Source organism: Streptopelia decaocto, assembly GCF_964273445.1.
Source record: "Streptopelia decaocto genome assembly, chromosome: 4".
Classification (NCBI taxonomy): Eukaryota; Metazoa; Chordata; class Aves; order Columbiformes; family Columbidae; genus Streptopelia; species Streptopelia decaocto.
In genome coordinates this window covers 5,534,798-5,562,492 of record NC_138658.1, presented here as the reverse complement: position 1 = coordinate 5,562,492, position 27,695 = coordinate 5,534,798, and the positions used below count along the sequence as shown (strand labels likewise).

The window sequence follows — 27,695 nt, the reverse complement described above, 5'->3', positions numbered from 1 at the left end:
CTTGCCAGTACTCAAACTACACTGCTTCGGGAAGAACTGGATTATTTTCTGAAATACCAACAGAACATCTAGGTGTACTTTAATTCCAAGGTCATCTACGCAATGTCACCATTTTACAATTGATGCCTTAACTGTTTACTTGCAATGCTATAGAAACAGATAGGATTTCTTAGGTAGTATTTGGGCTGCTGAGTTGTCCTGGAGAACATGGTTTTGCTTTTTGATTTGTTATGTTTTGTTGCCATTAATGATATGGCAACCATATCCCAAGCGAATTGAGGGTCCATTTTGCACTGCAAGATGCAATTCCTGACATAAAGCATGGCCCGTGTGAAAAGGCTGGGAAGAATGGCAAAACAGCGAACCTGAAATGATTCAGTGGTAGTTTTGGAATTAGTAGTCTGAGTGTGCCAGTAGTTCACTGCTCTTTCTGGTGGGCTGCAATGAGTTTTCCGATTTCTAAGGTTAGTAGTTTGTAGAAGAATCTGCTCTTATTTCTGCTCTGGAGAGATTTTTAGAGAAAATTATTCCAATTTCTGGATAGTTGGTTCTTAAAGTAGGACTGCATTTACTGAAATGGTTTGTTTCTGGTCTGAGTTATTATAACAGTCTGAAATTCTGATAATGTCACAGAAGCATTTGAAATAGGGTGGTTCTGATAAATAACATGTTTTGCTCTTGAAGAAAAGTTGGAACTTAAAGCTTCTGAAAGGAATTCAGATCTGTACTTCATTGCAGACCCCATTAAGATCACAAACAACCTAATATGTATGAAGAGATAGACTGCTGTAATTCTCATTAAGTGCTTATCTTCCAAATTATGCTGCTTTTTCTTTTCTTTTTTAAATGTAAGGGTGCATTCATAATGCACGTGTGATCTCTGGGAATGCATATCTTATTTTAATAATATCACTTCCATAATCCCTTTTAAGATGATGCAGTGACTGTGCAGAAGCTCTAGATTACCCAGTTGGATTGCATCAGATAACAATGAGCAATCACAAGAAAATCCTTTGTTTGACTTTTTTAATGAGGGAGGGGAGGAAAAGGACTCAACAAATGATTCACTTACTAATTCCATTTCCCAGCACTCCCACGGCAGGAATTGGCAACCCCGTCCTCTCAAGGAGCCTGGAGAAATCAAAAAGCCTTGCAGGTCAAGAACAGCAGATCTAGAGTGTTTGAAATGGACTTCTTGTTAGGTTTATGTAATCATGTAATTAGTATGCCATATCAATGGTTTAAATCTTTGTGGAGTTCCTTGCTACGTGGAAATCAGCTGGTCCTGTCAGGAGAACATCTCTTGGAATGAGGGTTCTGAAACCCAGGGTGCTGGGTTGTTTTCACAGGTACAACTTTTCTTCTAAGCTTTGTGCTCTCTCAATACACTTGATAGGTCGTTGTGCACACCTGGAGTTCTCTGGAGCCTGTATGCACCCTGGCCAAAGACGATGTGACCGTTCAAGCACAAAGTGCTGTCCCCATCTACAAGGAGTCCATAAACGACTTGCTGGAAAGATGCAGAAATTGTACCAGGAAAAGCTGTGTTGTTACTTTCTGGCTTGTGGGAGAAAGTGGCCTCCAGAGTCCTAGGAACCATCACTTCCTTTCATCACCGAAGGATGCTGTAGGACTAGAAAAGGCCCAGCTTAGTGTAAGCATCAACAACGCTAAATTACTGTGGTTGGTTTTGCTAATCTTACTGTTTTGAGTTGTTTGCCTGCTATGCAGTGTCTGATTCTGTTCTTTTTCCTTAGCTGTTGCAATTCCAGCTTCCACATTGAGTTCAAAATCATAATTTTTCTTTTTCTTTGTCACTTTATGCCTATCTAAATAACACTGGTGGTTTTGCGTGTGTTGTTTTGGCTTTTTGTGCTTGGATTTTTTTTTTTTGGTCTTAACTAATGAAGTCTTCATTTCATTTGTTTTATTGTCTTTTACCTGACTGCTGTGGCATTGCTCCTTTCGTTCTTTTTGTCCCTAGATAGCAAATAGCATCATGGCAGGTGTTTTGGCTCACAGGCAGTACTGTATGCCAGTACTGGGTCACACTAATTCAGTGGAGTGTGGAGCGCGTTATTGTCACCAATATTTCCTCTTGCAGTGCTCGTGTACCATTGCTAACATGCAGCATTGCATGCTCCTTTCCTCTTGCTGCAAACCCCTGCCTTCCAGCCATGGGTTCTGATTTGCATAATAGTGATTATTTCTTAATATCTGGCAAGCGTGTCCGTCTTCCGAACAGGCACACAAAGCATCAGTGTTGGATCACTGTCGTTGAGCCTATTTGTTGCTTTTTCCTTGGGTTTCTTCTGCTCCTGGCAAGCATGCTGTGTATACAGAGCGCAAACACGCTCTGTGTGTGTGTACACACGTTTTGTTAAACCTTACTTCTTAGTATGTAAATCTTATTGCAAAATTCTTAATGAGCAGATTGGCTGTGTGTTTTCACATTTGGCTTCCAAACTGCAGCTTTGCTCTTTCGAGCTAAACTAAACAAGCGGGGGATAGAGCTCTTCAATCTCTTTGAATCTGGACCAGCATAATTACTTCACAAAAAGAAAATGGGCCAGATTTTCCCGTCTTATCTCTTCCATGGCAGCAGGATCTGCCTCCTGAGCATACAAAGGAAAGAAATCAGCCTGGGTTTATTTTTTTCAGTTGGTGGCACAGTCTGGAGTCCGAGTCCTGCTGGGTTTTTTGTGGGTGATATCATTGATAATAAAAGCTCTGCAACCGGAGCATCATTGGGAAATGTCACTCCTTTTTCCCATGGCTGTGTTGTCTCCAAAGCACTAACAGAAGGATAAGCAAGTGAGGAGAAATGCAAAGTGGTTATTTTAGGAAAGTATGCCACTGTTATTTAAAAAAATATTCTGGTTTGTGAGAAGCTGGCGCTTCTATACATAGTTACTAATAAACTAAGTAGCCTTTCAAATGCATTGCTAATCCAAGGGCTACTTTTCATAACGTTGCTTTTAAAAACCATGAAGACTTCAGTGTTTCTTCAGAAAACACACAATGTAAATGATGTGTGCTATTTCTTAAAAAGAAATGGTGCTGTCTGTCTTGCAAGCAGGATGTGTTTTCTGCACTTAACATAATTTGTCTGCTTTTTCTATATAGTTAATTGGCATTTGAAAATGATGTAGCGTATAACTAGCTGGGTGGTTATTTAACATGTATATTTTATTTATTTGGGGTTTTAAAAATGTTTCTTTTCCAGGCCTCTGTCTCGCAACGAGATGACATTTACATATTTGCTCTTCAGACCACTGCGATTGCTCCTTTTGTTTCTCTGGACGTGGGGAGTATAAAAGGCAGATTTAGTGACAATGGTTTCCTCATGACCGAAAAGAAGAAAGTGGTTGTGTTTTATCCTTGGGAACCTACCAGTGCTGAAGAACTAGAGAAGTCACTGACCTTGACCTCTCTGCTGGATGTTGCCTGAGGATACTTTGTCTCCTTTTAGATAAGGAGTGGAAAAGGAAGAGGAAAAAATCAGAATTTAGCTAAAGTTGAAGCGATGTACAGTTTGAGCTGACTGGAGAACATACTGTCTGTTCCTGTCATGTTAATTTTAATTGCTGGCTCAGTGTAAAGATATCAACGGCAAAACTTGCATCTAATATATGTGGAGTATTGAAAGTAAGGCTTTCTCAGGTAACGGGGAAAAATATATCCCGTGTATAAAATGGGACGGGTGAGTTAGTGCGAGTGAGCTGGCCCGACTTCTCCGGTTCACAAAAGATGAATTACTGAGTTGTGAGTTCATCCTAAGAGGCAACACAAATATGCATCTCCACGCTATGGTTGTAAAAGTCTATTTTTTTCCCAGTTTCACTATGCCATAAGTGGAAATTCATCTTAGGATAACAGCAAGAGAGTGGAGCTGCCACCACCTCCATGGCTGTGCCCCCACCTGGAGTGGCTTTATCTATCTACACCCAGATTGGGAGAGCACTAGTCCTACCCTGCAGGCTGTTGCTCTGTCAGGTGGGCAGATCTGCTTCCCTTCCGAAAGGGGAATTGAGTACAAGACTTTCTTCTCTCTTCTCATGCAACATTGAGCCAATAACCTTGAGAGCTCCACATCTAGCTTTGTCTCTTCCCAGGGTGCTGTGGGTGCAGTCACAAGCCCTTTGCTGCCGCATGGGATCCTGCGTAACGTGGCACCATACGAGATATACGTGGCTGTGGGAAAAGGAGCAGGGAGAGGAGTTGACCGTGGGTGCAAAGAGAGAGAGGGCGGTACAGAAGATAAATGGTGGTTTGCGAAGACCAAAGAGTTACAAATGACTGGTTTTTATCTAGTGGCTGCAGAGTGCAGGGGCTGCTGTTGTCACTCAGACATTGCTGCACAGCTGCTGCGTTACCTCCTGGCATTCCTCATGAGAGACCCTGTGCTCCATACTGATCCTCCTCTCCTTCCAACAAAGGAAAACCTCAGCTGCATTTCACATCTTTGTGCAGGGGTTCCCCATGCTTAGATTGATGGCACACTGAACTCCTTAGTCCATACAAAGTAATGGTGCTTCACTGTTCTGTTTTTCCGTAAGTTGTTTTTAAAATGTCTGGGTTTCCTATGGAAATGTCGTCTCGCTTTGGCATTTGATACAAAGAAAGAAGGCTTGCTGCAGCTTAGGGGCTGCTGGAGCCTGTGGAGCTGAAAGCCTGAGGGTTTGGCAGTCAGGAACTCCAGGTCACCCAGCCGTGCTGTGGGCAGGTTGCTGGACATTGCTCTCATCTGTCAGATGTGGTTTGAAATGCAGCCGTGATCTTGCTGGGGTTCCCCGAGGATTCTCTCTCTCACTGTCCAAGAAAGTATTAGTTTCCTTGCAGAGCACTTTGTGGTGCTTGGACAAGCTCTACTGGTGATGTCCTTCTTGGTGGCAAAAGCACCAGGTGGGTGTTGTTTGCTGTGTGGAGAGAGCGGCTGCAGGTTCCTTTGGTCACTTAGAGAACTTGGAGCTGGGGGTGGTTTTCTTGCAGCGATCACAGTTTTAATGGGCAAACAGATGAGCGGAGTGACTGATGCTCAGCGTCTCTGGTGCCTTTTGAATTGGGTCTTAACCAAAACTGATGTTCTCCTGAGCAAGATGGAAAACTTCAAGATAAAAGGGAAATGATAAATAGAAGTTGCTTGCAAATGTTTTATTAGGTCAGCAAAACAACTGACTGTAGCTGCACAGGAGGGGTTTTCTGATTCAAAACTTGTCCTAGTTGAAAGAAAACATGAAAGTACTCAAAATATGTATTTTCCAATGTTTAGAGGTTATATAAAATAAATAGGAAAAATTATAGTCGCAAATAAATCTTAAGAGAAAATGCAGACAGTGATAAAGGGATTTAATAGTAATCTGAGAGGCATCCTGGGCCAACAATACAGGAAAAATCCTTCAGTTTTTTCAGTGTTCCGGAGTCAAAGTGGAATCAAAGCAGCAACAGCATCAATATAAGGTAAGGATGGGAAAATGTGGAATAAATAAGATTAATAAATATTACTGCAGTGTATTAGGAAAAGGGTGTTTTGGTTGATGTCTTTTACAGTGATGTAGAAGTGTCTCTTCCAGCAACATCTAGATAGAATTGCAAATTGGCAGTTAATGGTGTTAAATAAATAAAAACTTGGACAGAATTACTTGTTTCAAAGGGGATCAAGAGGATTATCTGAAGGCAAATGATATTTGTTCTTAGTGATCTCAGAATATGAGTAAAGTTTGAGAGATTCTGGATGGTGAGAAAGCATAAACTTTGAGTTGGATAACTGTGCCCTTGGTTAGCCTGTCATGAATTTTAGTCAAAATCATGAAAGAAATAGCGTGGTACATGATCAATAATTGATGAAGTGGTGATGCAACTAATGCCTATCAGCACTGTTATGCACAACAGCATTCTTTTATAATACCTTTTTTGCTGTTGCTTTCTGCTGTTACCAGATTGGCATAAAAAGGCTCAGACAATTTAAAAATTGTTGTGATTTTTGAAGGTCAGAATCTCCCTAAAGGGTGGGTCCGTTCTTTGCCACTGCAGAGCTTTAGTTCAGCACTAGGTGCTGTTATGAAAGATTAGCAATAGCTTAAGCCAACTGCTTGAGCTCAAACCAGAATTGAAGGGGGGAGGTTCACTTCCATTATTGTCTTAATATCTTTAAGATGTTCTTTTGGTTTCCTGGTGTTGTAGTAGGTATGGATTTATAGCTGCTATTTTCTCCTCTCCCCCACACAGCTGTAACATGTACCTTGGTTAACCATTTCTCCATGGTATTTGGCCGTTACATACTGTGCTTGGTGACATTGTTGTGCCTTTGTCTCAACTCAGGGTGAAGACAGGAACGCACCAGTGAAGAGATCTTGAGAGCAGCCGTCACTTGAATCTACACATTGCCTCTCTAAGTGCGTGCTTATAGCTCTTTGTCAGTCTTTGTTGTTACCTGCTGTCTGCATACCTTGGGTCCTGAATAATTTTTGTGTCTTAAATGCACATCTTCAGTCCTTTTACATTTCTTAGTCCCACTTCTGGTTTTGGAGCTGTGTAGCAGAGACCCCTTCAGTGACCTGTAGCATTGTCAGGTGCAGAGGAGCAGGCCAGTGAGTTTCTTGTTCTCTCTTGCGGCGCAGAAGCCTTTACGCTGTCAGAACTGCAGTTTTCTTTCTTACCCTCTGAGGGGTAAGTTGAGTTATCCAGAACTTGTGATTTGAATGTTTAGCGACATGTCCCAGGCAAGGAATCGGGTTTACATAACTCTCCATTACAGTCAGGTGTTACAAGACAGTGAAACAAAACCCTGATTTAGTTTAATTGGGGTGGGGAAAATCAAAACTTAAGTGAAAAACACAGAACCTTAAAATTACTTAGTTTTGTCCCTGCCAACACTGAGGAAAGGACATCTTACTCTGCAGGAGGTAGAGTCAGTTAGTAAAGACTTGGAAACATCAGTTTTGATTATTAATGTGCATTGTAGCCAAAACAGAGGTGTCTTTGGTCTGGGCAACTACAGCAAAGGACACACGGTGCAGTATGAAGGGAAACAACACCCTGAGGACTAGTCAGGAGGAAGGTGGTGAGTCTGGTTGCTTGCCAGGACCCCATCTTGGGGGGGGTCTTATTTGGAAGTTGATCTTGAGATTTCTTGATGGGCTCTGTGAGTGCACAGTGGATCAACATTGCTCTCTCTTTGCATAGTTTTATTAGTTTGTAGCTGGCTGGAGACCTGGTTGACTCTGTTGAGGGGATTGGCTGTGGTAGAAGGGACTTGACCCTTGCGTATTTGAACCACTGGCCTGTGGACTGAACCAGGCTCTATGGCCCAGGACGGTGTTGGATAATCCAGAACAGGTCTCAGTAAGAATGGGAGCTGTCTGTGCAGGCGGTGGTCTGGTGGGGAAGCATGCTGTTGTCAGATGCAAGAGCTGAACTTTGGTCCTTTTTCGTGCTGTTGAAAAATTAAAACCTTAAACGCTGACTGAGTTACACCATTACTACCCTCTGCTCAGCAGTTACGTGAGAGAGGTTTCTCTCCTTAAGTCAGGTATAGACAGGAGCCCTCAGGCAGTGAATTCCTGAGCTCCTGCAGGACTCTTTAGTTTCTTCCATCACATTTGTGAAATAGGAGTAGCACTTCCTTTCTGGGCAAGGAGATGCAAGGATAAATCTGTATCTGAGGTAAGCAGGTATGATGAGGCACATAAGTACATCTTGATAGTTAGTTACCTGTTAGGAAGAACATATCCACTTTAAAAGGTCAAGACTTGCCTGCATTGCTTATGCTTTCTCTTGCTAAGCCTGGTTCCCCTGTACGCTGCCTTCATGCTCATCCCTGCACGGAGAGCGGCCTTTCCCCAGCTGCCACCAGTGCCAGCCAGTGGGCCCTGTATGGGATGGCCACCTGCTAGTATGAAAAAAGGTAAAGCAGAAAGAGTAAAGCTGTGAGGTTTGGCATTTTCTTTTAGTGGAGCTGCTTGAGGTACACATGAGGCTCTCCAGTAGGTTTGCCCTGCTGGATGAGAACTATGCAAGATGGCTCTTGGTAGATGTTGTGCCACTTTCTGTAGCGTGTTCTACACAAGCCAGTGTGTTCTGCCTCCTGTTGTTGCCTAGTCCTGGCAACGTGTGCCTGCGGCACATGCTTCAGATGTGAAGGGTTAATAGAGATGGGAAAGTTGTCCCATTATGTGACTCAACTGTAAAAACTTCAGTCTTCCTGTTTGAATTAATGAGAATATTTAATTTTTTTCTATTTCTAAACAAAGAGAGGGGAAAAAGAGAGGACCAAAGCCTCTTTTGTTAAATAGACTGAGATGCTGCAAGGAAAGAAGCCGCCAGACTGCCATTTAAACACTTGAATACACAGGGCCTAGGGCAGATGTCCCGCTGTTCTTTGCATGATCATGAACCTGATGAATAGCTATTATGGAGCATTTGGTCATGAAGTGCTTAAGGAAATACAGACCCAGGTTTCTTCTGGTGGTTTAAAAGCATAAGCTGGTCAGAAATAAGGCTGAAAGGTGTGAATCAACAGCCAGGGTGCCCTGGTGACCTGCAGGATTATGGAAGCCTCAATAACAGTCTGTGCCAGCCCCCGAGTTGTGCTGGAAATTCTGTGCCAGCAGACAGTTGGTTTGACTCAGAGCTCTGGAGGGCTCAGGAAACTCCCCACCCCCAGAACACGAGAAACTTGGCCTGGTTCTGTTAGAGCTGGAGTGCAGAGAGACCACTGGACAAGTACAGGAATTGAACAAATCCATATGCCTTTGACACTTCATATGCAGGTTATACCTACAATAACTGAAAGAATAGCATTTTTACTATTAGGCAACTTGCTTCTCTGGAAGTAATTAACATGCTCAGTAATTTAGCTGGATAGAAAATTATTTCATATGTTTGGGGTTTTTTTTTTTCCTTTACTCATGGTTTAATTCATTACAGCAACTACTGCTCTAAGAGTAACAATTCTTAAGGTTGATCTTGATTCATTTTCTCAGCAATGACACCATGTTACTGAAGGCTGAGCTGAGCCAAGACCGTTGCTGCCAATCTCCACCTTCGTGCCAAGAAAACCGGCTACGAGTAAGTGACAATAGTCCTCTTTGCTTTTTTTTTACCATTAAATCTAATACCTGTTATGTATTCTTAGTAGGGCTGACATCCATAACATTTACGCTCAAACAGGACAGAATACTGCTCAGGAACATGGTTATGAGAGGAGTTTATAGACAGCCCAGAGAACTGTCTTTTCAGAGTGTTGTTGAGATACTAAATAGTTGGGTTTAGAGTCAATAATTCTCTGCTGCCATAACTAAGAGAACTAAAAGAGACCATGAGTCAGAGGCTTCCGTTCCAAAGCACAGAGCATGGCTGCGCAGCTCTACCTGCTGCTCCTGCTCTCCCGTCATAAGAGATACTTAAACTTTAAAACCTTGCAACCCTTTTGTTTTTAAATTTTAGAAGCTGGAAATCAGCATAATCTTGGATCAATGCCTCAAACTGAAACAACAAATCTTCAATGACTCTACTTGAAAGATACATAAAAATTACAGCAAGTGTAAACGAGATATCATTTTGGGTTTTTATTATAAAAGTAAAATAAAAATAAGCATTTAAAAAGCACTTTTTTTTTAAAGGAACAGATATTAAAAAACTATTTACAAATAGAAAAATGCCAAACTTGAATTTTTTTTTATAAGAGGCACCAAAGTTAATTTTAAATACATTATTTGAAATATACAAGATATATTTTTTTTAGGATTCTCTTTTTTCTGAATTGTCATTGTTGTGATTGAAGTCATGGTTTTTCTTTGCCAGTTATTGTATAAGCCTTTTTCATTTAACTGTGCTGCAAAAATTATGAAGAAAGCAGCTAGAAACTGTACTCACTGATTGCTCTGTGTGCCTTACCTCTTTTTATTAAATGTGTTGGTATTATGCATTAGCAAGGAGTGACTTTCGGCTATAAAAGAAAATCCTCACAAACCAGGAAAGCTCAGGTCAATCACAGTCCAGTCCTGTGTATTAATGCAGCAGGAGAGCCCTGGTTATTGTACATGGCTTGTAAATGAATAAAATGAAACGTACTTGAGGAAGGAAGCAAGAGCTGGGAGCCACAGGCTGAAGTCACAATTGGTTCAGGTTCGTTTCTGGTTCCTCCAGCGCACTTTTGGTTCTGAATTCACTTCCTTTGGGCCAGGATTGACACTGGTGTAATTTTAAATGTCACATTTGTTCCTGGAACTGCATGTTGCTAATGGAATATTACTAGTTGGCTATGTAATTACTTTGCGCTGAACTTCCATGGCCGTAGTCCAGGGTCATTTTGCTCAGTGTTACTGATGATTTGCTGTTCAGAGAGTCTGAGTAAGTAAAGCTCAGTTTGCGGAAGGAGGTCTCCACGCCGCTGTCACACGTGCTTTCGGTGTCTTGAAATTTGCTATTGTAAAGCTCACCTGAGGGAGAGAGAAAAGGGAAATACATGATCGCTTGTGTTGCTTCAGTAATGCTACTTTCAGGAAAGCCTAAGGAATGCAAGCCAATAGTTAAAAGTTCTTCTCTAGGAAAATTACCCTAATTTTAGATATTAAAATAGGAAAAGATGTGCTGAATGCTTTCAGTTGACCAAAGCATGTGGTCTGCTGCACTGCTGAAGGTCTCATGGGGGCACAGTGTCACTACAACAGTGGTCAGCATGATTCAGTATTTTTCTAAACAACAAAACTGTTTTAGATAAAGCTCTTGATGTTCTGCTGTCAGTTTTACCTGTCTCTCTCTTTGCAGAGGTGGGTGGTGATGACAACGGAAGAGCTTTTGCTGTATTGTCCTGCTGCTGAGATGGGCTGTGGGAGATGGACAGTGCTTTTCGAATTACTTCGATGGCTTCTGTGTGATCCATTTGTTTCAAAGCAGCAATCAACTCTTGAACTGTACCACCAGAAACCTACAAGGGAAGACACCACATGCTCGCTGTCATCCAGAGCAGCTAAAACCAGAGGGCTGCCCTGTCTCACCAGGCAGGAGAACAACATTCTCTGCGTGTCTGTGTGTTCTTTAAAACTCATTACAGCCACATTACCTCGTAGTTATCTAGCAGAGTTTTTGATGGGGAAGGGCTCAACCTGAAGGCATTGTTAAGTATGCCAAGACCCAGTTTTTGTGCTAGAGTGGACCAGTTTTTCTCCGGATCAGGTGCTTCCAGTAGTTCGTAAAGCTGCATTCTGGAACTCTCATTCAGCTCTTTCAAATGCCCTGGGGAAGAGAGAAATATGTTAGTTTATTATTTATACAAATCACGCAACAGTTCATTTCTAAGCAGAAACAAAGCCAAATTAAAGAGTATTTTAGAGTCCATCCATCCCAGTGTTGACTGATATATTGCTGTAGCACTGAACATGTCCTCCTTTGTGTCCTTGTCACCTACATCTGAACAGGCTCACGCTCATTCTATGAAAGAGTGGATGGGAAGGAACCTCTTCTCCCTCCCCATCTCAGGTACCAGCTCTCGCAGGACAATGATTTCTGCAAGCGCATTTTCAGTACTCAGTTACTACAGGGATATTGTCTTTAGAGATGTTACCTTGTGGCAGTAAGTCCTCCGAAACCACTGCTGCCTCATAGGGTTTGCCATTTAATATATCATACACCTAAGAGAATACATTAAAGTCAATATTTAGCAGAAACCTGGTTAGCATCCATTATCTTGATAAGTCTCGGCAGTATTTTATAAAGTCCTAATCCCATCTGTAAATGGGCATTTTTTTCTGTCCCTGGAATCAGTGTGACTAAAGCTACTGTAGAAGACTTGTGCAAAGCTTGAGGTACAAATGTTGAGAAGTGAATCCCCTTGCCCTTTCACTATGTCACCTGGCAACTGTTCTCAAGATACAGAGGAAGTCTTTGCAGTAAGCAGCAGCGGCACCGAGGGAGGAGTCAGTGCCTGTCTGCAACCAGGAATTCAAAACAAAGCCTGGCTTAGATTTCCACCTAAAGCTGGTACCTCTCTGCAGCTCCTGTGCTCAGAGATGCTGACTGGTTGTACCTTACACCAAACCAAGTGCACACACTCAGCTGCCAAGGCACGGACCATGTGGCCTATTCACTGCCTGGGCAGGACACAAGAGTGTGTTTTTCCTGCACACAAAGTCTGCAATTCTGAAGAACATGCAGCAAAAAAACCCACTGGAGAGTGTCTCACTCTGAATGTGGGCTTTCAGACACCAGCTCCCCAACCAGCTAAATACTTTTCCCTATTGAAGTCTGTAATGCAACTATTTCAAGAAGAGCCTGATCATTGGGTTTTTTTTTTTGGTGGCTGAGCTAGTTTAATTTCTGATGACAAATTAGTAGCAGGAGTTGGCTGAGAGAGCTGAACTATCCCTTTATTATTAAAAAGCAAAAGGAAAAAGCCAGACCACGTACCTCACAGTTGGCCGCCATATCTAGCGGTGTTGTTCCAGGCACGATCCCTTCATCGTCATCTTCATCATCTTTCACATCCTCTAGATCAAACAATGGCTCAAAGTTCTCAATGTGAGGATCCGCACCTAGAAAACAAATGTGCAAAAAAATTCTTAAGAAAAGGCTTCAAGTTGGCTTTTCAACAATATCTGAAATATGCATTCTAAGTTCTGAATGGCAAATCTGCTAATTTAGCTACTCAAGCTAAATTACATTTTATATTAAGTCAGCAAATCAACTAAATTTAAATGCTGTCACGTCACTGTATAATGCAACGCTCTGTTATGAAGAGGGAAACAATGGCAAGCAGGTGTTAGGGCCCAAAGAAGGAGCCGTGATCATACAAACTGACTTTGAGTCTTGGCTCACACAGAGCGCAGCACAAATGGGATAAAGCGATGGTGCGCTGCTGCTTTTTGTAGTGTCACTGAAAGTGTGAGGATTAGTAAAGGACCAAGCACACAGAAATCCAAGCCTCCTCTTGCTCTGGCTGTTTTGAAGGAGAAAAATCAGGTCTAAATACAACTGAAAAAAAAAGTTCCAATAAATATTTAAAACTAACTCTTCCACAATGATATGAAATGGGAGACACCAGCAAGCTCATGTTTCAATGACCTATTTCTTCTTGTTTTTAAAGCAGCCCAACGCTTATCCCAACTGGTCTCCTCTGCTTTTTCAGCTACAAAAAAACCTACAAAATAAATAGTCAAAAGACATCCAAGAGTGCCAGAGATTTGTTACTAGCATGTTTTGGTTTTTAGCCATTAGATGGTGCTAAAGAGCAGCGCACCTGAAAGTAGATACTGATAAAAACCAAACCTCCATGTTTCTAACGTCTGATCTTCTGCTCATTAAGCAAGTTCACTAGCACATTCTTTTCTGCTTGCAGCCTTGTAACCTGAATTGTCACTGTGAAAGAAATATTTCCTTTCCTACCTGCTGCTTTGAGGACGGCTGCTAGTTTTGTAGAGCCCCTTCCAGCTGCTATGTGCAGAGGAGTTGTCCCATCGTACGTAGTGCTGTCCACATCCGCATCGCCCTAAGTTTGTATTTAACAACAAAAAGACAATACAGCTGCAGACTCACATTGCACCATTGTCTGTTTGCGTAAGTGCTGTCCAAAAAGAAGGAATGAGAAAGTAATGGCCCGCAGCGCCGCGTTCCTCCCCAGCTGCAGCTGCCGCGGGAGCTCTTAAGCACATGAGGATCAAGGTGTTAAGGAGATGAGACAAATATGCACAGATACACCAAGCTCTCCACGCACACCTGGATCCACATTCCACTTCACAAAGTGATTAACTTGTTCATGAGTAGTTTTAATGGCTGCTGGGATTACTCAGTGCAAATTAAACACAGCACAGAGGGTCACGTCAGGGTCACAAACTAAATTCCTCAACTTGGGCAAAAGTTTCACCAGTAGTGCTGAACAAGTAGTAACGAACAGCATTAGCGATAATTTTGCCATTATACCAATTTAAGTATTCAAGTCAATAAACAGGAAAAAACCCTTATACCTCCCTTCTAAGGCACTTGAGGATTTTTCAAGATTTTAAAATTACGTAAGTGAAAAGACCTGGAGAAAGAAATTCCACCCTTACCTCAAGCAAAAGGCAGCCTGCCAAAGGGATGTTCTCGTGTTCAACAGCTAAATGCAATGCAGTTCGGCCAGATTTTTGTTCCTGAGCATTGACGTTAACGCCAGCAGCAATCAGCTGTTTGAGGCAGGACATGCTGTTTGCCATCACCGCCATGTGAATTGCACTGAGACCTACACAACACAAAACCCATCCATCGTGTACATTAATATTTGAAATATATGGAAATGTCAGTAATGAATTCTGAAGTGGCCTCATCTATGAGAATTATAAAATGACAGAGTCACTGTAATTACCTGAGCAGACAGGACTTACTTTGCCTGCTTGTACACTGAAAGTTGGTGTTAATAAAAATGTTCTTCATGTATAAATTGGAAGCAGTTGTGTTATTCATGGCGAGTCAAAGCCATGCGTGGGGAAAAAAAAAAATTCAAATTACAAGGTAGAAAAGAAGGCAGGAACTAAAGAGCTCACCTAGATAATCTTTTGCCCTCAAAGGAGAGTAGCCTTAAAAAGAGAATCTGCACCTTGGTAGTAAACAGAGGCAGCCTGCACTGGCCCCATCTGCTAGTGAACATTGCTTTTAGAAACCGTCTGGCCAATAACGGGTGTATTTTAGTAAGCATCCTCCTGTAAGGTCACACTGCCGCACCACCTCAAGATTACCCGCACCAGCTCAAAGAATAATAAAGCCTCGTATCTAAAATCAACCAAACATCAGCCCCAAACCAACCACACCAAAAATCTCTCTCTCTGAGAAACTTAACACAGTTTTTTGATTCCCATAATGACATTTTTAGGTCAGACATTTTATAATCACTAGAGCAGGAGTACTAAATTCAAGTGACCTGCGCCACCGGTCATGGTCCTTGTGGTTATTTTATAGGCTCTAATTCTGTATGGTCACAAAGTACCAGACATGAAACTTGACACTGGTCCAGAAATTATTTTTGAGGGGATTTCATTCACAAGAGAGGAGGAAACATTTTCTTCTGAGGCAAAAATTCAAATCCATACTGTGTCACATGGCCATTACAAATCTTTATGTTCTGTATAACCACAAAACCTACATGTCTGTGTTCTTGGCATATAAAAGCCAAGGACGGCGTGTGCAAAATGAGGAAAGATGCTATTTCCACGGTCTGTATCTATTGTAAAAACACTATGTTGGCAGGAACTGAGGTGTGCTTGTCCTGGAGGTGTGTAAAATACAGCCATTATCTTTCCATACCTTCACCGTTGGAAAGGTCAACCATCGATAACATCTTCTTGTGCTTGAGGAGTACACTCAAAATCTTGTCGTCTCCTTCAGCAGCAGCTAAATGTAAGACGGAATTGCCATGGCGATCCAGAAGGCTGACATCTGCTCCGGCCCTCAGCAAGTCTTCTACCACCTCTGCCTGCTTGGTGATCACTGCCAGGTGCAAGGGGGTCTACAAGGGACAAAGCCAGGAGAAAATAAGCAGCAGCAATCTTTTAAACCCACAAAAGCTCCTAGTGTGAGAAGACGTTCCTCCAGCTCAAAGCTAACGGGAATGAAAAGCTCGCACATGCGTGCATTTTTTTCTACTGCTAACAGGGTTTCTCCTTACTGGAAATAAAAGCTGCCTTGCCAGTGTCAGCAGTCAGACTTTGGGAGGAACGAAGCTGCTGCCTGCTCTACAGAGCCAGGGACTGACCTGCCTATTTGAGCACTGTGGGGCTAGGGACTTGGGAAATGAGATGATCCCTGTGCCCCACAGACACTGTAACCCCGCTACCAGCTGCCCCATGGCCGAGTTCATGCCAGAGGGAGCACCTGTGCTTTCCAGAGCCTGCTCAAATTGGCCTTGGGCACTCGGCTATGTCCTGATTTTGCTCCTGCATGGGGCACTCGCAGCCATGGGCTTGGGATTTCCTTGTCCCCCAGAACGACTCAGCACAGAAAAGAAGAATATCTTGTTGTTCTGTGCATTTGGCAAAGTGCAGAACAACTGTGCATTTACACAGTGTGTCCAGCTGATTGTATTTGCACATTCTCCATTTTTGTGCAAAGACACCTGAGCACCGAGAGGCTCTCTGACCAAGAGGCTTCCAGTATTTCTAATTGTATATGGCTTTCTCGACAGTCTTTCCAGTGAACAGAATCATGTACAACTCCTCAAACTCAGAAATGTATGTATTTAAACAGTAAGGCATTCCAGTAAGGTTTGGGAAATCAGATTTCCAACACTAAAATAATCTAAAAATTGCACATGATTCTGTATTATTATCCTTATATTAACAGAGGACTATATGAAAAGACTAAATCCAGCTCTGTGCAATAAATTTGTGTTTGTCAATACATCTGTCAACATATTTGCAATTAATTACTGAACCTATAGGGTACATGTACGATTCAGCTTTCAGAACACCTGCACAGAAGGAAAATTCTAGCCCAAGCTTACATTCCTTCCCACCATTGGTTTACGGATTAAGTAGAAGGTAGAGGTCCTGGTAGTTAGAGATTTAGTCCTTGTCTGGAGCACAGCTTTGCTTCCTGTGTCTGTTAAACAGAGGCTACAGAATTCAATTCAGAATCTTCCGCTTGCTTTCAACAGCTTCCATATTGCAAACTTGCTTTATATGAGCATAAAATGATATGCAAAAGAGTACAAAAAAAGTCAAAATAAACGCTCTGGGACAATCTGTGTAGGATAAAATGCTGCCTTTAGCGTTCCCAGCCAAAGAAACAACACAAGTGTCGGAATGCTGCCGTGTAACGTCCAGCTGGTCACCTTTGGGCCAACTGAATGGCACACACAGTTGACAAGAGATTCTTTTCCAGGCAGGTTTCCACAGCTCTTTTTAAAGCCTGAGTTATGATACAAGAACCTCAGACTAAATCACAGCTGAAGCTGAGGAGACAGAATTGTGCCTGGCAATTAAAAGCGGGATGTTGTTTTGATTGTTTGTTTTGCTATGATGTGAATCTAGAAATGAAAGGGAAATTGTGGTGCTCATGTGATGGGCATGAATACCAGAGGAAAGGCATCGTTTGTTACAGCTTCCACGTGCCTACAGATAACTGATGACACAGCAACTGCCACATGATCCCAAGTTAGCCTATGTTAGAAAGGTCACAAGACCCCAAAGTTGGCACATGATAATCCACACCACTGGTTTAACAACAGACGAGCCAAATAACAACGACATGAACAGAAGGATTTTGTATTTTTGGCCTGTTCTGCGATTAACCCATGGAGACGTTTCTGTTAATGTCAAGGGAAGTTACAAACTAAACCAGTGAAAACATGCTCTTGCTCCTCCACCACCTTAGAATATGTCATTATGTGTCTAAACTTGTCTGCCTTACAGTCTGACCTGGGCTCATTCCAATGGATTGACGATAAATAAGACAGACAATAAGTTCTGCAATTTCTTTTCTGTTGGCTGAACAACCAACAACAGTTAATCACACCAGCATACCTGATAAAGGTCGTTTCTCATGTTAATGATGTCATTAGAATTCAGATCACGAATCACTTCCAAGAGGTTTTTCACCAGCTCAGTATGAAGGTGGATAATTGCTAAATGAAGGACACTGAAACAAACAAGAACAGATTAACAACTTCATGCTATTTTCAAATTTATTAAAAAAATAAAGTTTTACTATAGATCTGACTGAATTCTAACCGGTATAAACACTTGACTATTAGTAAATATCAGCACCTAAAATGAACCCCAACATTAAAAAAAGCCAGTCAGAAGAGAACTGTGTTTAACTTGGAATGGCTTTTGCTGGTACTGAGCACAACTTAACTACTAGTCTAATAAATACAAACTTTGTAGCACGAAATAATTGTTTCAGAAGTTCTTTGAAATCCCCAGATTCTTTGCCGTTTTGGTTTTTTTTCATGTGTTCAATTCTGCAGCACACAAACAGCTCTTACTGTCAAAACCTTCCTTCAGAATTTCCACAGGCCTCTCTGCCACCAAAGCAAATTTTCCCTTGGGGGTTTCCCCAGATCTGTGGGTTTTTCTTTTCTTCGTTTTCAAACAGAAGAATGAGTAAGGACTCGGGCCCGGTGACTAACTGCCACAGGATTTGCAGCAGTGGCCAGAGATGTCAATGCAAAGGAAAAACCTGCTTTGGGACACGAATGACCCTGCACAGCAAGACATTTCACCACTTGTACCAGGTTAATGCAGCGGCCTTTCCCGTGCTCTTCTCCAGAACCAGGAGCGGCTGGACTTGTAAAAGCCGAAAAAAAGCAGGTTGTAAATCCCATCACCCGTCTCCAACAGAGCTGGAGTTGGTTTGTTCCATTGAGACTTCATTTCAAAGTTCTTAAAACATCTTGCCAAGCTCTCCCGTGGCAACTTCTAGACTCGTCTCTTGAGCATATTGCTGCTGACACTCCGTATTGACAGGGCACACGTGGGGTGTTTGTTGTGCTGCTCCAGGAATACCTGGGTATACTCAGACCTACACTTTCATCAGAAAATAAAAAGCAGTTCCTTGCCATTAGGGGCACAGAGTCATCTTGAAATTGAGACTGAGAGCGCTCAAAACCAGAAGATACTTGAAAAAGAGAAAAAACACAATTTCTAAACCGAACTCACCTTCCAAAGGTGTGTTTTATTGGTTCTGGATGCTTCCACAGGCAGTACCATGGCACTTTCCCTCCTGGAGTCTCCTGTGCTGTTCAAACAGTCCCACCACTACCATAAAATACCTGCTCCTTTGCTCTCTGGTAGATGGTTCTTATTATACTCTATCATGCTGACATTTTAATTCCAAATCTCGCTACAGAAAGAAATTTGCTCTTCTCCGGCCTTTAAATCTCTTTCCTGTAGCAAGTATCTTGATTTTACCCTGCCACTACATGTGATGCTGTAAAGACATGCTGACTAGACCATGAAAGTGAAGCCAATTCCATTTCTTGAACAGTTCTATGTCCAAAAAATGCATTTCAGCACCGCTGTGGAAGCAGAGTGTCGGAACAACATCAGGCTTCTGGTATTGATATGAATGGAGTAACAGCTGGTGTTACTGAGTGCCTGCTGTAAATATACACTAATCACAGATTCTACAGTTTTTGCCATATCATTTTAATGATGAAAGTGAAAATTAGGGAAATTGGTTTATGAATTCTGACTTTTTAAAAAGAAAAAAAAGCAACAGCTCCTGCGAGAGAGCTGGAAGACAGTCAACAAAACTTCGTTAAAAAGCTGCAGAGTAATTTAGATGCATTACATGCTCACAAACTAAAATCCATCCCAGGGGAAAGGAAACGTGAGCTTGAGCTTCACATACTTGCAGGTACTTCTTGATTCAGGATGAAAACAACTATCTATCATCATTCTGAAAAGTATTTTGACTTTGTTGAAATGCCCTGGCAAGTCCAGATCTGTGGGGCACCTTACTGATATTTAAATGCAGGTCCTACTTGCTCAATACTCCTTTATCCTCCGCTTTTTTTGTTCGTTTTCAAAACACAGGAGCTGCATTGTCCAAAGCACTAGCAGGTTTTGTTGCTCGCCCCTGCCGTGTTCATGTCCCTGCTTTCCTCGCAGCAGACATTAGGTTGCCAACTGGAAAGCAAAGCGAGTGTCTCTGATTTTGCACTCCTCTATCGGTGATCTGAGACTTGTTTTCACTGGAAGTGAAGTGAACGTAGTAGTGTCTCACAGGGTTAAGTGAACAGTAGGACAGCAGGTCTCAGTCACGGGAAATTTTCCATCTAGATGGAAGCCTTAAGGTTTATGTGGCTTCTGCTGTACAAAATACTGCCATTTAAGGAAACATAAGTGATTGCACAGGGCCTGCCCAAAGCCTGCCAGCTAAAAGGTGAGGATATGATAATGTCACTGGCTTACTCAAGAGATTATCTTTGCACGTGTTCACAGCCACTTCCACTGAATTTGCTTTTAAATAACTACTAATCATTAGTTCCCCACTGTATTTCACTCTCTGAATACCACAGAATCTCCAGAGCTGTAGAGGAACAAGATGGATTTCTACTCCAGCTCACATTATTGAAGAACCGATGAGTAAATATTAGCACTCAGGTCTGCCACAAACATCCAAGCAATAACTTGGAAAACAACAGCATAGGACAGATGTAAGAGCAAAATACCACCCTCTGGGAAGAACTTGGTGTCAGTGGGAGAAAAGCAGCATGGACCCTCCAGCCTTTGCTTCCACGTCTCCCTATGCATCTGTAACTTAAAGCTTCCTATGAAGACTTAAGGACTTGCATGGAACAAAAAGCAGGACACGCTCCTTCAGCACAAAGCTGAGGATGCCCATCAACTGTGTGTCACCGTGCAAGCATAGCGATTCATGCTCAGGCAAGATTTTAAGTGAAAAAAGCAAACAAACTCACAACTTGCTTAACACACCCTCAATGATCAGATTACTTTCTGACAGTTACTGGATCAATGAACATTGTGGTGTGAGTTTCCAGCAAATGCAACAAAAATCTCTCAGTTGCAGTTGTACTTCTACCAAATAGCACAACAGAGAACGATATTTACTTGATTAGAGCAGTGCTGCAATTCATGATCATCACCCACAGGGGACAGAACAAATTGACTACACCATTCTGCCACCAAAAACATGACTTTCAGCCCAGTAAGTATAGGCCAACTTACTTGTCTCCATTATCGTCCTGGACAACAGTGAGATGGCGCTGAACAGCCAACAGCATCTTCACATCTCCAGTTACAGCATAATCAAAGAGAGCATTGCAGTGGCGCTTGGCAAGCTGCATGGCCTTCTCCAGGAACAGACCATCTGCAACACAAAATTTTGTCTTCATTCGGTTGTTTTCCTCGCAACATCACTTTCTTTTGACAGGCATTTGTGCTGCCAAAGAAATCCAAAGTGCAGACCACCAAGCATTATTCACTGATTCACTGAGACAGGTTGCTAATTACTCCTGAGAGGTAAGGATAGAGGGAATGAGTCCTTTGGAAGAAAAACTAGGTGCATGATGAGCACTTAGGCAGCAGGAATGCTGAGAACAGTCAAACCCTGGAAGCTACCTTTAGTTGGAATGGCACCGAATTAATTGCATTGACAAAAGGAGCAGGGACTTGGACCTGCTTGGTGCAAGTGACATTTAAGGACTCTTGTCCATAAAGCACTTAAAAAAACCTCCCATGCAGTGCTGAGTAGTTTAGACTTGAGGAAACTGAGGCACAAGAAACCTAAGTGACCCGTCTAATATTGCACAGAAACTCAAACAAAAGCTGTGGAATAAATACAAGGCTTTGTGCCCTCTTTCCGACTCAAATCACCTGGTTAAAACATTCCAGTGTTTACCATGCTTAGTATTTGTAGCATCCTAATTTTAGATTTATAAAATGTACAACCACTGAGATTTCAAAAATCAGAATTTGGCATGGTGGGGAGGCCAAAGGGAGAAAGAGAAGGAAAGAAACTCATTTGTAGAAAAAAGTCACTCAAGCTGCTCTGTCAATACCTTTGTGGTTCCCTATCAGCAAGAAACTAGTGAAAATGAAACAGATGAACTTTCAAACCACAGATGTAATTCTGGGAAGCAGTATCATCTGAAACCAGCCTGTATTTTGAACAGTTTCAAGTTTCTATAAAACCTTGTAAGGTTAGAAATTACTAAGAGCAAACAAGTAAAATAGACTTTGCCATTTAAAACACACAAAGGGAGAGAATGCCCAGGATTTCCAGCTACACAAACCAGGCACTTACACTGGCTCAGAAGCGTGTCCCTGATAAACATATCATTTCTGTAAGCCAGAGACTTGCTCAGCTATCCATGAATCTTATTGTTCCAGCCAATATATCACTGTGGTTCCAATGCTATATGCCGATACATTCATATTTGCTATTTACCTCTTCACACTAAGTAATAGCATTAAATAGATGCTATGTTCAGGATATTCAGGGAAAGAGTGTTAAGAAATTTAGTCTTTTCTCATTATAGACATTTCCAAAGATAAAAAACTTGATGCTCAACCTCCCTGGTTTCCCATATCAAGCAGACAGAAAATATATCCTTCAAAATACTAAGAGATAGCATCTTTTAGTCTAATATCCTAATGTCCTAGCCTGCAGTAGCTATTTCATAGCACCTGTTCTTCATATAATGCAGAGCTTCAAATCGCTTCTTTTCCTGTCATTATAATAGATAAAGAAACAGTCAACTTCTTGCCTACAACGTTCATTACTCAGAAACCGGGTCAACAACCCAGGCTCCTCCTTGGCGACTGCTAGAGTGGACATTGTTATTTCTTCACATAACAGCAAGAGATTCTGCTCTCTGAATCACAACCAGAACTGCAAAAAGCAAGTTCTTCAGCTTTTCTTAGGAGCAGCATCTGTTTCTCAGATCACAAGAAGCTACACCTTGGAGGTTTTCACAACTACTATGCAACTTTGATTTCCCAGGTCACAGTTTCTGTTATTAACACAGTGCTGTTAATAGCAAGTGTCACACCAGGCTGATACACACAAGATAACGCGCCCTTTCCCTGACCAAGGAGGGAATTAAAGTGGTCTAGATCATATAGCACTTGGTAAAAGAACTAAAAATTCTTTCCTGCTCAGTTCCTACCACTACCATGTCTCTCTAGTCCAACTGCTGTTTTTTTAATACTATGAGAAGTATGATTACTCAAATCCTTTTTAAAAAGGGACCATTAACTATTTTTAAAAATAATTAATGAAAAGGAAATCTTACTGTCTGGGAAAGGGTGATTTGTAGTCTTCATATATTTCACAACTCTGCTGCTAAACCATTTCTGCTTGCTACTCTTGCCTTCCTCCCCTTCTGTTCACCAGTTTAATGTATAAGACTTTGCTACCCAACAGTGTTATTTTGCTGCACGTCTCACATGGGAACAGATAAACTTAAATTGTGGCAGTACAAAGGTAGAAGATTATTTACAGAACTATGTACAGGGAATGGAATCCCTCCCATTTCCTCCAGGAGGCATTATCATGTTTTGAAAACAGCAAGCAGACGGTTATGGAGTTTACAGGCCTTTAACACCAGCTTTGCCCACACTGCAGTCTGATCTACCCTAAATACATGTACTTGTTCACTTACCCTGCCACCTGCAACCTGCTTCATTTACTTCAGTTTTACAGGAAGCAGCAGCATCCTCCTCATTTTCACCAGAGGTTCTGCACTCTTTCTTCTGCAGAGTTTCCATTTTCATTTCATGTTTGGTGTCCCATTTGTCACTTTGCTTATCAGAACTCTTCCCATCTTGATCAGCTGTGCTATTTGATAGTTCTTCAAACAAAAATCAGTATCATTAGTGTCCAACACCGTGGGGTTTTTATGCACATGATAAAAGCAACTGGTGAAAAACAAATCCTGAAGAACTCAATACAAATATTTACTTTGACATAGGTGTTATCATTAAACACTCACAGTACTCCAGATGGCAACACACATGGACAGACAATAGCAATGTAACTCGCTCTAAAGTGATGTTTTGACAGTCTCTGCTTTAAAGATAAACTTTTACATATAACACATACACCTTACATTCTGTGGTACAAGAATGCAAATCTGCAGTATTCTCAGGAAATGTAGCAAACTTATTCAGACAACAAATTCATCCCTGAGACTTTGGAAATAACTACAGAGCATGCAACATCCAGATCTGAAATGACTTCTCTGTTTTATGTAGCCAAGAACGCCCTTATTATTAACCCAATATTTTCCATTGACTTTAATGCTACTTCTCTGGGCTACTGTGTAGTATCAGACTTCAGCTCATACTGTAGAAGAATATAAAGATGGTGCAACTGTTACAAGAACAACATTTTTACCCTTACCATGTTTCATTCCAGCATTAGACTTTGTTGTGCCAGGGTGGAAATGCATCCCTCCAAAGGCAGAGTATCCATATGAAGGATAACTGAACCCTAAAGAAAGCAAAAGGATTAAGAATTAATACAATTACACCTGAAAGGAATGAAAACACCATCTGGAAGAACACTGAACCTGAAGAACTGAAACTCTGTTTTCTACATACCTTCTGTTTTATTCCATCTGATTAAAATAAATTTGTCAGGCTGAAGGTGAACTCTACCCCACTGCTTCAAAAATCCAAAGAAATTCTAGATAGTTGGCTAGTGACACTATCCCAACATCAGTAAGACCACACAAATGTAATAGGGTCACAAAGGTACTGTGGTTCAGATGACATTTGCTGATCTACAGGTTTTTAATGCTCTGCTGCAAGAATCAAAGCAATTCTCTTATGATCCTGCCATCTCACATATGCTCTGGCTTCAACAGAGCACAGGAGAAAATTTAGTAAATAGTATCTCAAATTTTTTAATAGTTCTTTGCACTAACAGGGTAAGTTTGCCAAATTCCACTCCTTGTCCCAGAAATAATTAAGAACCTGTTTAAACACCCAAGATGGTACTTAGCTGAGCTGTCTCTTGAATTTCAGTGCCCTCGAGGCCCTAGGAACCAAGAAAGCTGAGGTATGACGTATTCCTGACTCAGACTCCCTTGACTAGAAAGGTGTTATCTGTGACTAAAAGCTTCAAGGAAGAGAAATAAAAGTCACCAAGAGCCTTATATCCAAGCAGAAATGCAAAGGAGCTGATGAAATATTTAGAAAACAAGGATACGCTTGACTTGAAATGAGTAACACTGGTATTAAGACAGAGAGTCAGGTCTGATCTACCTAGGAGGAGATTAAATCCTCCTCACATATTAAAAATCTGAATAAACACCTGTCCTGCTCTCAAAGGAGAGCCCCTTCCCCTCCCTGCCCAAAACTGCTGTCTTACCAGAGCCAGCACCGCCAGCGCCCCCTCCATACATGCCACCACCTCCTGCGCCACTGCCACCACCATAGCCATCGGAGAAGTTCGGCATGAGCTTCTGTCGTTTCCTTTGCACTTCTTCTTTATCTGGGTTAGAAGGAATAGATGGGATAAGGAGTCACTCTTACTGGTGACACACTGAACAGGATGTGCATACAGAAACCATTACTAAAGTTTACTGGTTTATAAAGGAAAACGCAGAGTGCTGTGGAAGAGTTAACACTCTTCGGGCTCCAAATAACACAACAACTTTTTATATAAGGGGGCAGTGAGAATTCCTGTAAGAAACAAACTAGTGCGATCTCTTCGGTTATGTGAGGTGCCTTGTGCTCGGACTGGGAGGGAAATGTGCAGACACGTCTTAGGAGGCTCAGAGTTTCCTTCAAAAGTGTCTCACGCACTTAGTGCCCTGGAAATCAGTGGTCCCCAATTCTTCTACGTCTAAACCAAGTCATAAACTAGCACAAATGCCCCGAACCACAAACTTGTTCAAGAAAATTTGCCTTTGGGGAATATAAGCACAAGATCTTCTACTAAGAAAACTTAATTTCAGCAATGGGCCCTTATCAAAGGGTCAGCAAATCACAAGGCACTTTGCTTTCCAACAGAGCAGAGCACCTGCAGCGCCCTTTGAGCTTTTGTGTAAGTGCAAGGATGACAAGAAGTGGTGACAATGACGTTTGCTTGAAATTATTTACTTAAATTATCAGAAAAGCTATCAGAATAAAGATAGCTTATTTTCAGGCAGGACATAATACTTTCAAACCATGCTGAGCAAAAGTAGAAAAAAAAGTCTAAATATTTTATAGTGTAAGTACAAAATAACACTTAGCCCCCTTGGAAAGCAAAACACAAGAGATTTAAAAGAATTATCCCAGTGACTGGAGAAAATGGAAGTGTCATGACAAGAGCTAAAAGGTAGAGATACAAACATCATAGGGTTAAAATCCAGAAGAACTGTCGAGGAAAGAACAAAATATCCTTCTTTCATTAAACTAGTAGCTTTCAACAGCCGTATTATAAAAAGAAATTTCATGCACAGGCACATTGGTCAGTGCATCATATGAGATAGTTGAATACATGAAAGAGGATACTGGAAAGTACAAGTGCATTACTTGCAGGCATATATGATCTGTAAGTATGTGTGCATGCGTGCACCAGGCATACTCACACTGCCCAGGAGACAAAACTCTAGAGAGCAATCTAGTCAGAGAAACAAACAGAAAAAATCCACATACACGTCTGTTTGTGTGAACACTTGCAACAAGGGGAAAAAATGGCCCTAAATGGTGATTTCATGATTAGGTTGTGTAGGGGATCCGAAAATGCACATAATTATATTGAATTAGTTTTATTCCATTAAGAAGCACACAAAAGAGGTTTGCTTCAAATCTGGCAACTTTGCTCTGCAGTTTTATGCTCCACTTTCCATAAAATTGGGGCAAGAGGTTTCTGAAATTATTACAGATACAAAATCCTCTAGCAACTCCAAGTTTTTGTGAATGCACGCTTTCTGCTATTTATCATAATAGGGGTAAAGTAGATTCACTTGGACACCAACCACCACCCCTCTCTCCTCAGCTGTCCTTAGTCCATGACCACTGATGCACACATATTTCCCAGAGTTTGACAGGGTATTTATTTCAACATGGCTCTAAATTAGGCCCTGAAAATGTGCAAGATTAGGACTTAATAGTGTAACTTGCAGGCAGTTAAACTGTTAGGCAGAAAGACTATTGCCTTAGTACAATGACACAGCAATTCTGTCTTGGGCCTCAAGGCATTTCCATTTCATTAACATCATTGATATTTAAAACCATGATTGCTGCTGCCATTCACATCAATAATTTCAAATGCAGACTTTAAAGGGGACAGATCTACTACTAGTTAAGCTTCTTTAATGCCAACTATTAATTAAATTATTAACTTAATAATTTAACGTAATTAAACTTCCTTAATGCCATCTAAACTTCTAGATGCCAACTAATCTACTTCTGCTAAGTGACTAACATTTTGACACAAGAGACTGAAACAGCACTTTCCCTGCTCTCACAAGAAGTGGTTTTGGCTTACTTAACTAGTACAGGCAACTGGAAAATTCAAAATCATCAGTGAAATTGTGAGGCATGATGGTAACAGAAGAGAACTGCAAAATATCTCCTTTTTCCACCAGATACCAACCAGTCTTTGGTTTAAGGTTTCACCTGAAAGTACTGACAGTAAAACGTCCTCAGATATTGTTTTGCAGAAACTCAGAGGAAGGGAGTGCCACCCTCTGTAAGGACAGGCACGCACAAATATAGGAAACTTGCAGGGAGTAAACCTCACCAAGAAAATACTCACAGATTTACCGCCTGCCAGTCCAACAACGAACCTACAAACCCATTACAGAGCCACCACTATTCATATTAGCTCTGCTCAAAACAAGGAGGCAAATACACTGTTTTCTAAAAATAACAACTACAAAAATAATCCCTCATCCAACAAGTCCTGTCTTGTTAAAATCATTCCTAGAGACCCTGCAGTTTCTGTTTCCAACATATAAAACAGGTTTAATGAATTACCTTTGATTTCTGGATAGTAGAGAAAAGGCTTTGGTTCGCTTGTTTCTAGATCAGATTTCCTCCGCAGTTGTACAAATACAGAGGCTGGCTTTGTGATATTGACATCTCGGTACTTGGGTGTTTTGAACACAATAGCAAACTGTGAAGGAAACAATGATAAGCACATCTGTCATGGAGCATGGGTTTTGACAACTCTGCTTTTACATCTGTAGGAGCTGGTTCACAGCCTTGGAGGCAAAAATTCTTAGCAAAAGGCTGCTACAATAAAAAACTTCAAGTTTAATT

General features: G+C 41.5%; 2 protein-coding genes across 11 annotated transcripts in view; one reads left to right on the top strand and one right to left on the bottom strand.

The window, feature by feature from the left end:
• Window positions 1–10,912, top strand: part of MANBA (mannosidase beta) — a 50,134-nt gene extending 39,222 nt beyond the window's left edge. For 4 of the 9 annotated variants that reach the window (XM_082051934.1, XM_082051933.1, XM_082051936.1 and 1 more), the window contains 2 exons: window positions 1,397–1,654; window positions 3,227–5,138. In XM_082051934.1, the coding sequence (XP_081908060.1) occupies window positions 1,397–1,654; window positions 3,227–3,451 (483 nt within the window). In that variant the 3' untranslated portion in view covers window positions 3,452–5,138. Of the gene's footprint in view, window positions 1–1,396; window positions 1,655–3,226; window positions 5,139–5,403; window positions 5,461–6,321; window positions 6,396–8,984; window positions 9,070–10,770 lie in introns of those variants that run through there. The other 5 variants (XR_014183978.1, XR_014183980.1, XR_014183977.1 and 2 more) reach the window with 5 other exon arrangements.
• The window catches only part of NFKB1 (nuclear factor kappa B subunit 1), a 56,426-nt gene continuing 38,281 nt past the window's right edge, over window positions 9,551–27,695 (bottom strand). For both annotated transcript variants that reach the window (XM_082051931.1, XM_082051930.1), the window contains exons 11-24: window positions 27,411–27,549; window positions 24,811–24,933; window positions 23,839–23,928; window positions 23,099–23,287; window positions 20,661–20,802; window positions 17,490–17,604; window positions 15,274–15,475; window positions 14,046–14,215; window positions 13,384–13,486; window positions 12,409–12,533; window positions 11,567–11,633; window positions 11,066–11,238; window positions 10,753–10,930; window positions 9,551–10,442 (exon numbers count right to left, since the gene is read on the bottom strand). In XM_082051931.1, coding sequence (XP_081908057.1) covers window positions 10,255–10,442; window positions 10,753–10,930; window positions 11,066–11,238; window positions 11,567–11,633; window positions 12,409–12,533; window positions 13,384–13,486; window positions 14,046–14,215; window positions 15,274–15,475; window positions 17,490–17,604; window positions 20,661–20,802; window positions 23,099–23,287; window positions 23,839–23,928; window positions 24,811–24,933; window positions 27,411–27,549 — 2,004 coding nt within the window. In that variant the 3' untranslated portion in view covers window positions 9,551–10,254. The remainder of the gene's footprint in view (window positions 10,443–10,752; window positions 10,931–11,065; window positions 11,239–11,566; window positions 11,634–12,408; window positions 12,534–13,383; window positions 13,487–14,045; window positions 14,216–15,273; window positions 15,476–17,489; window positions 17,605–20,660; window positions 20,803–23,098; window positions 23,288–23,838; window positions 23,929–24,810; window positions 24,934–27,410; window positions 27,550–27,695) is intronic.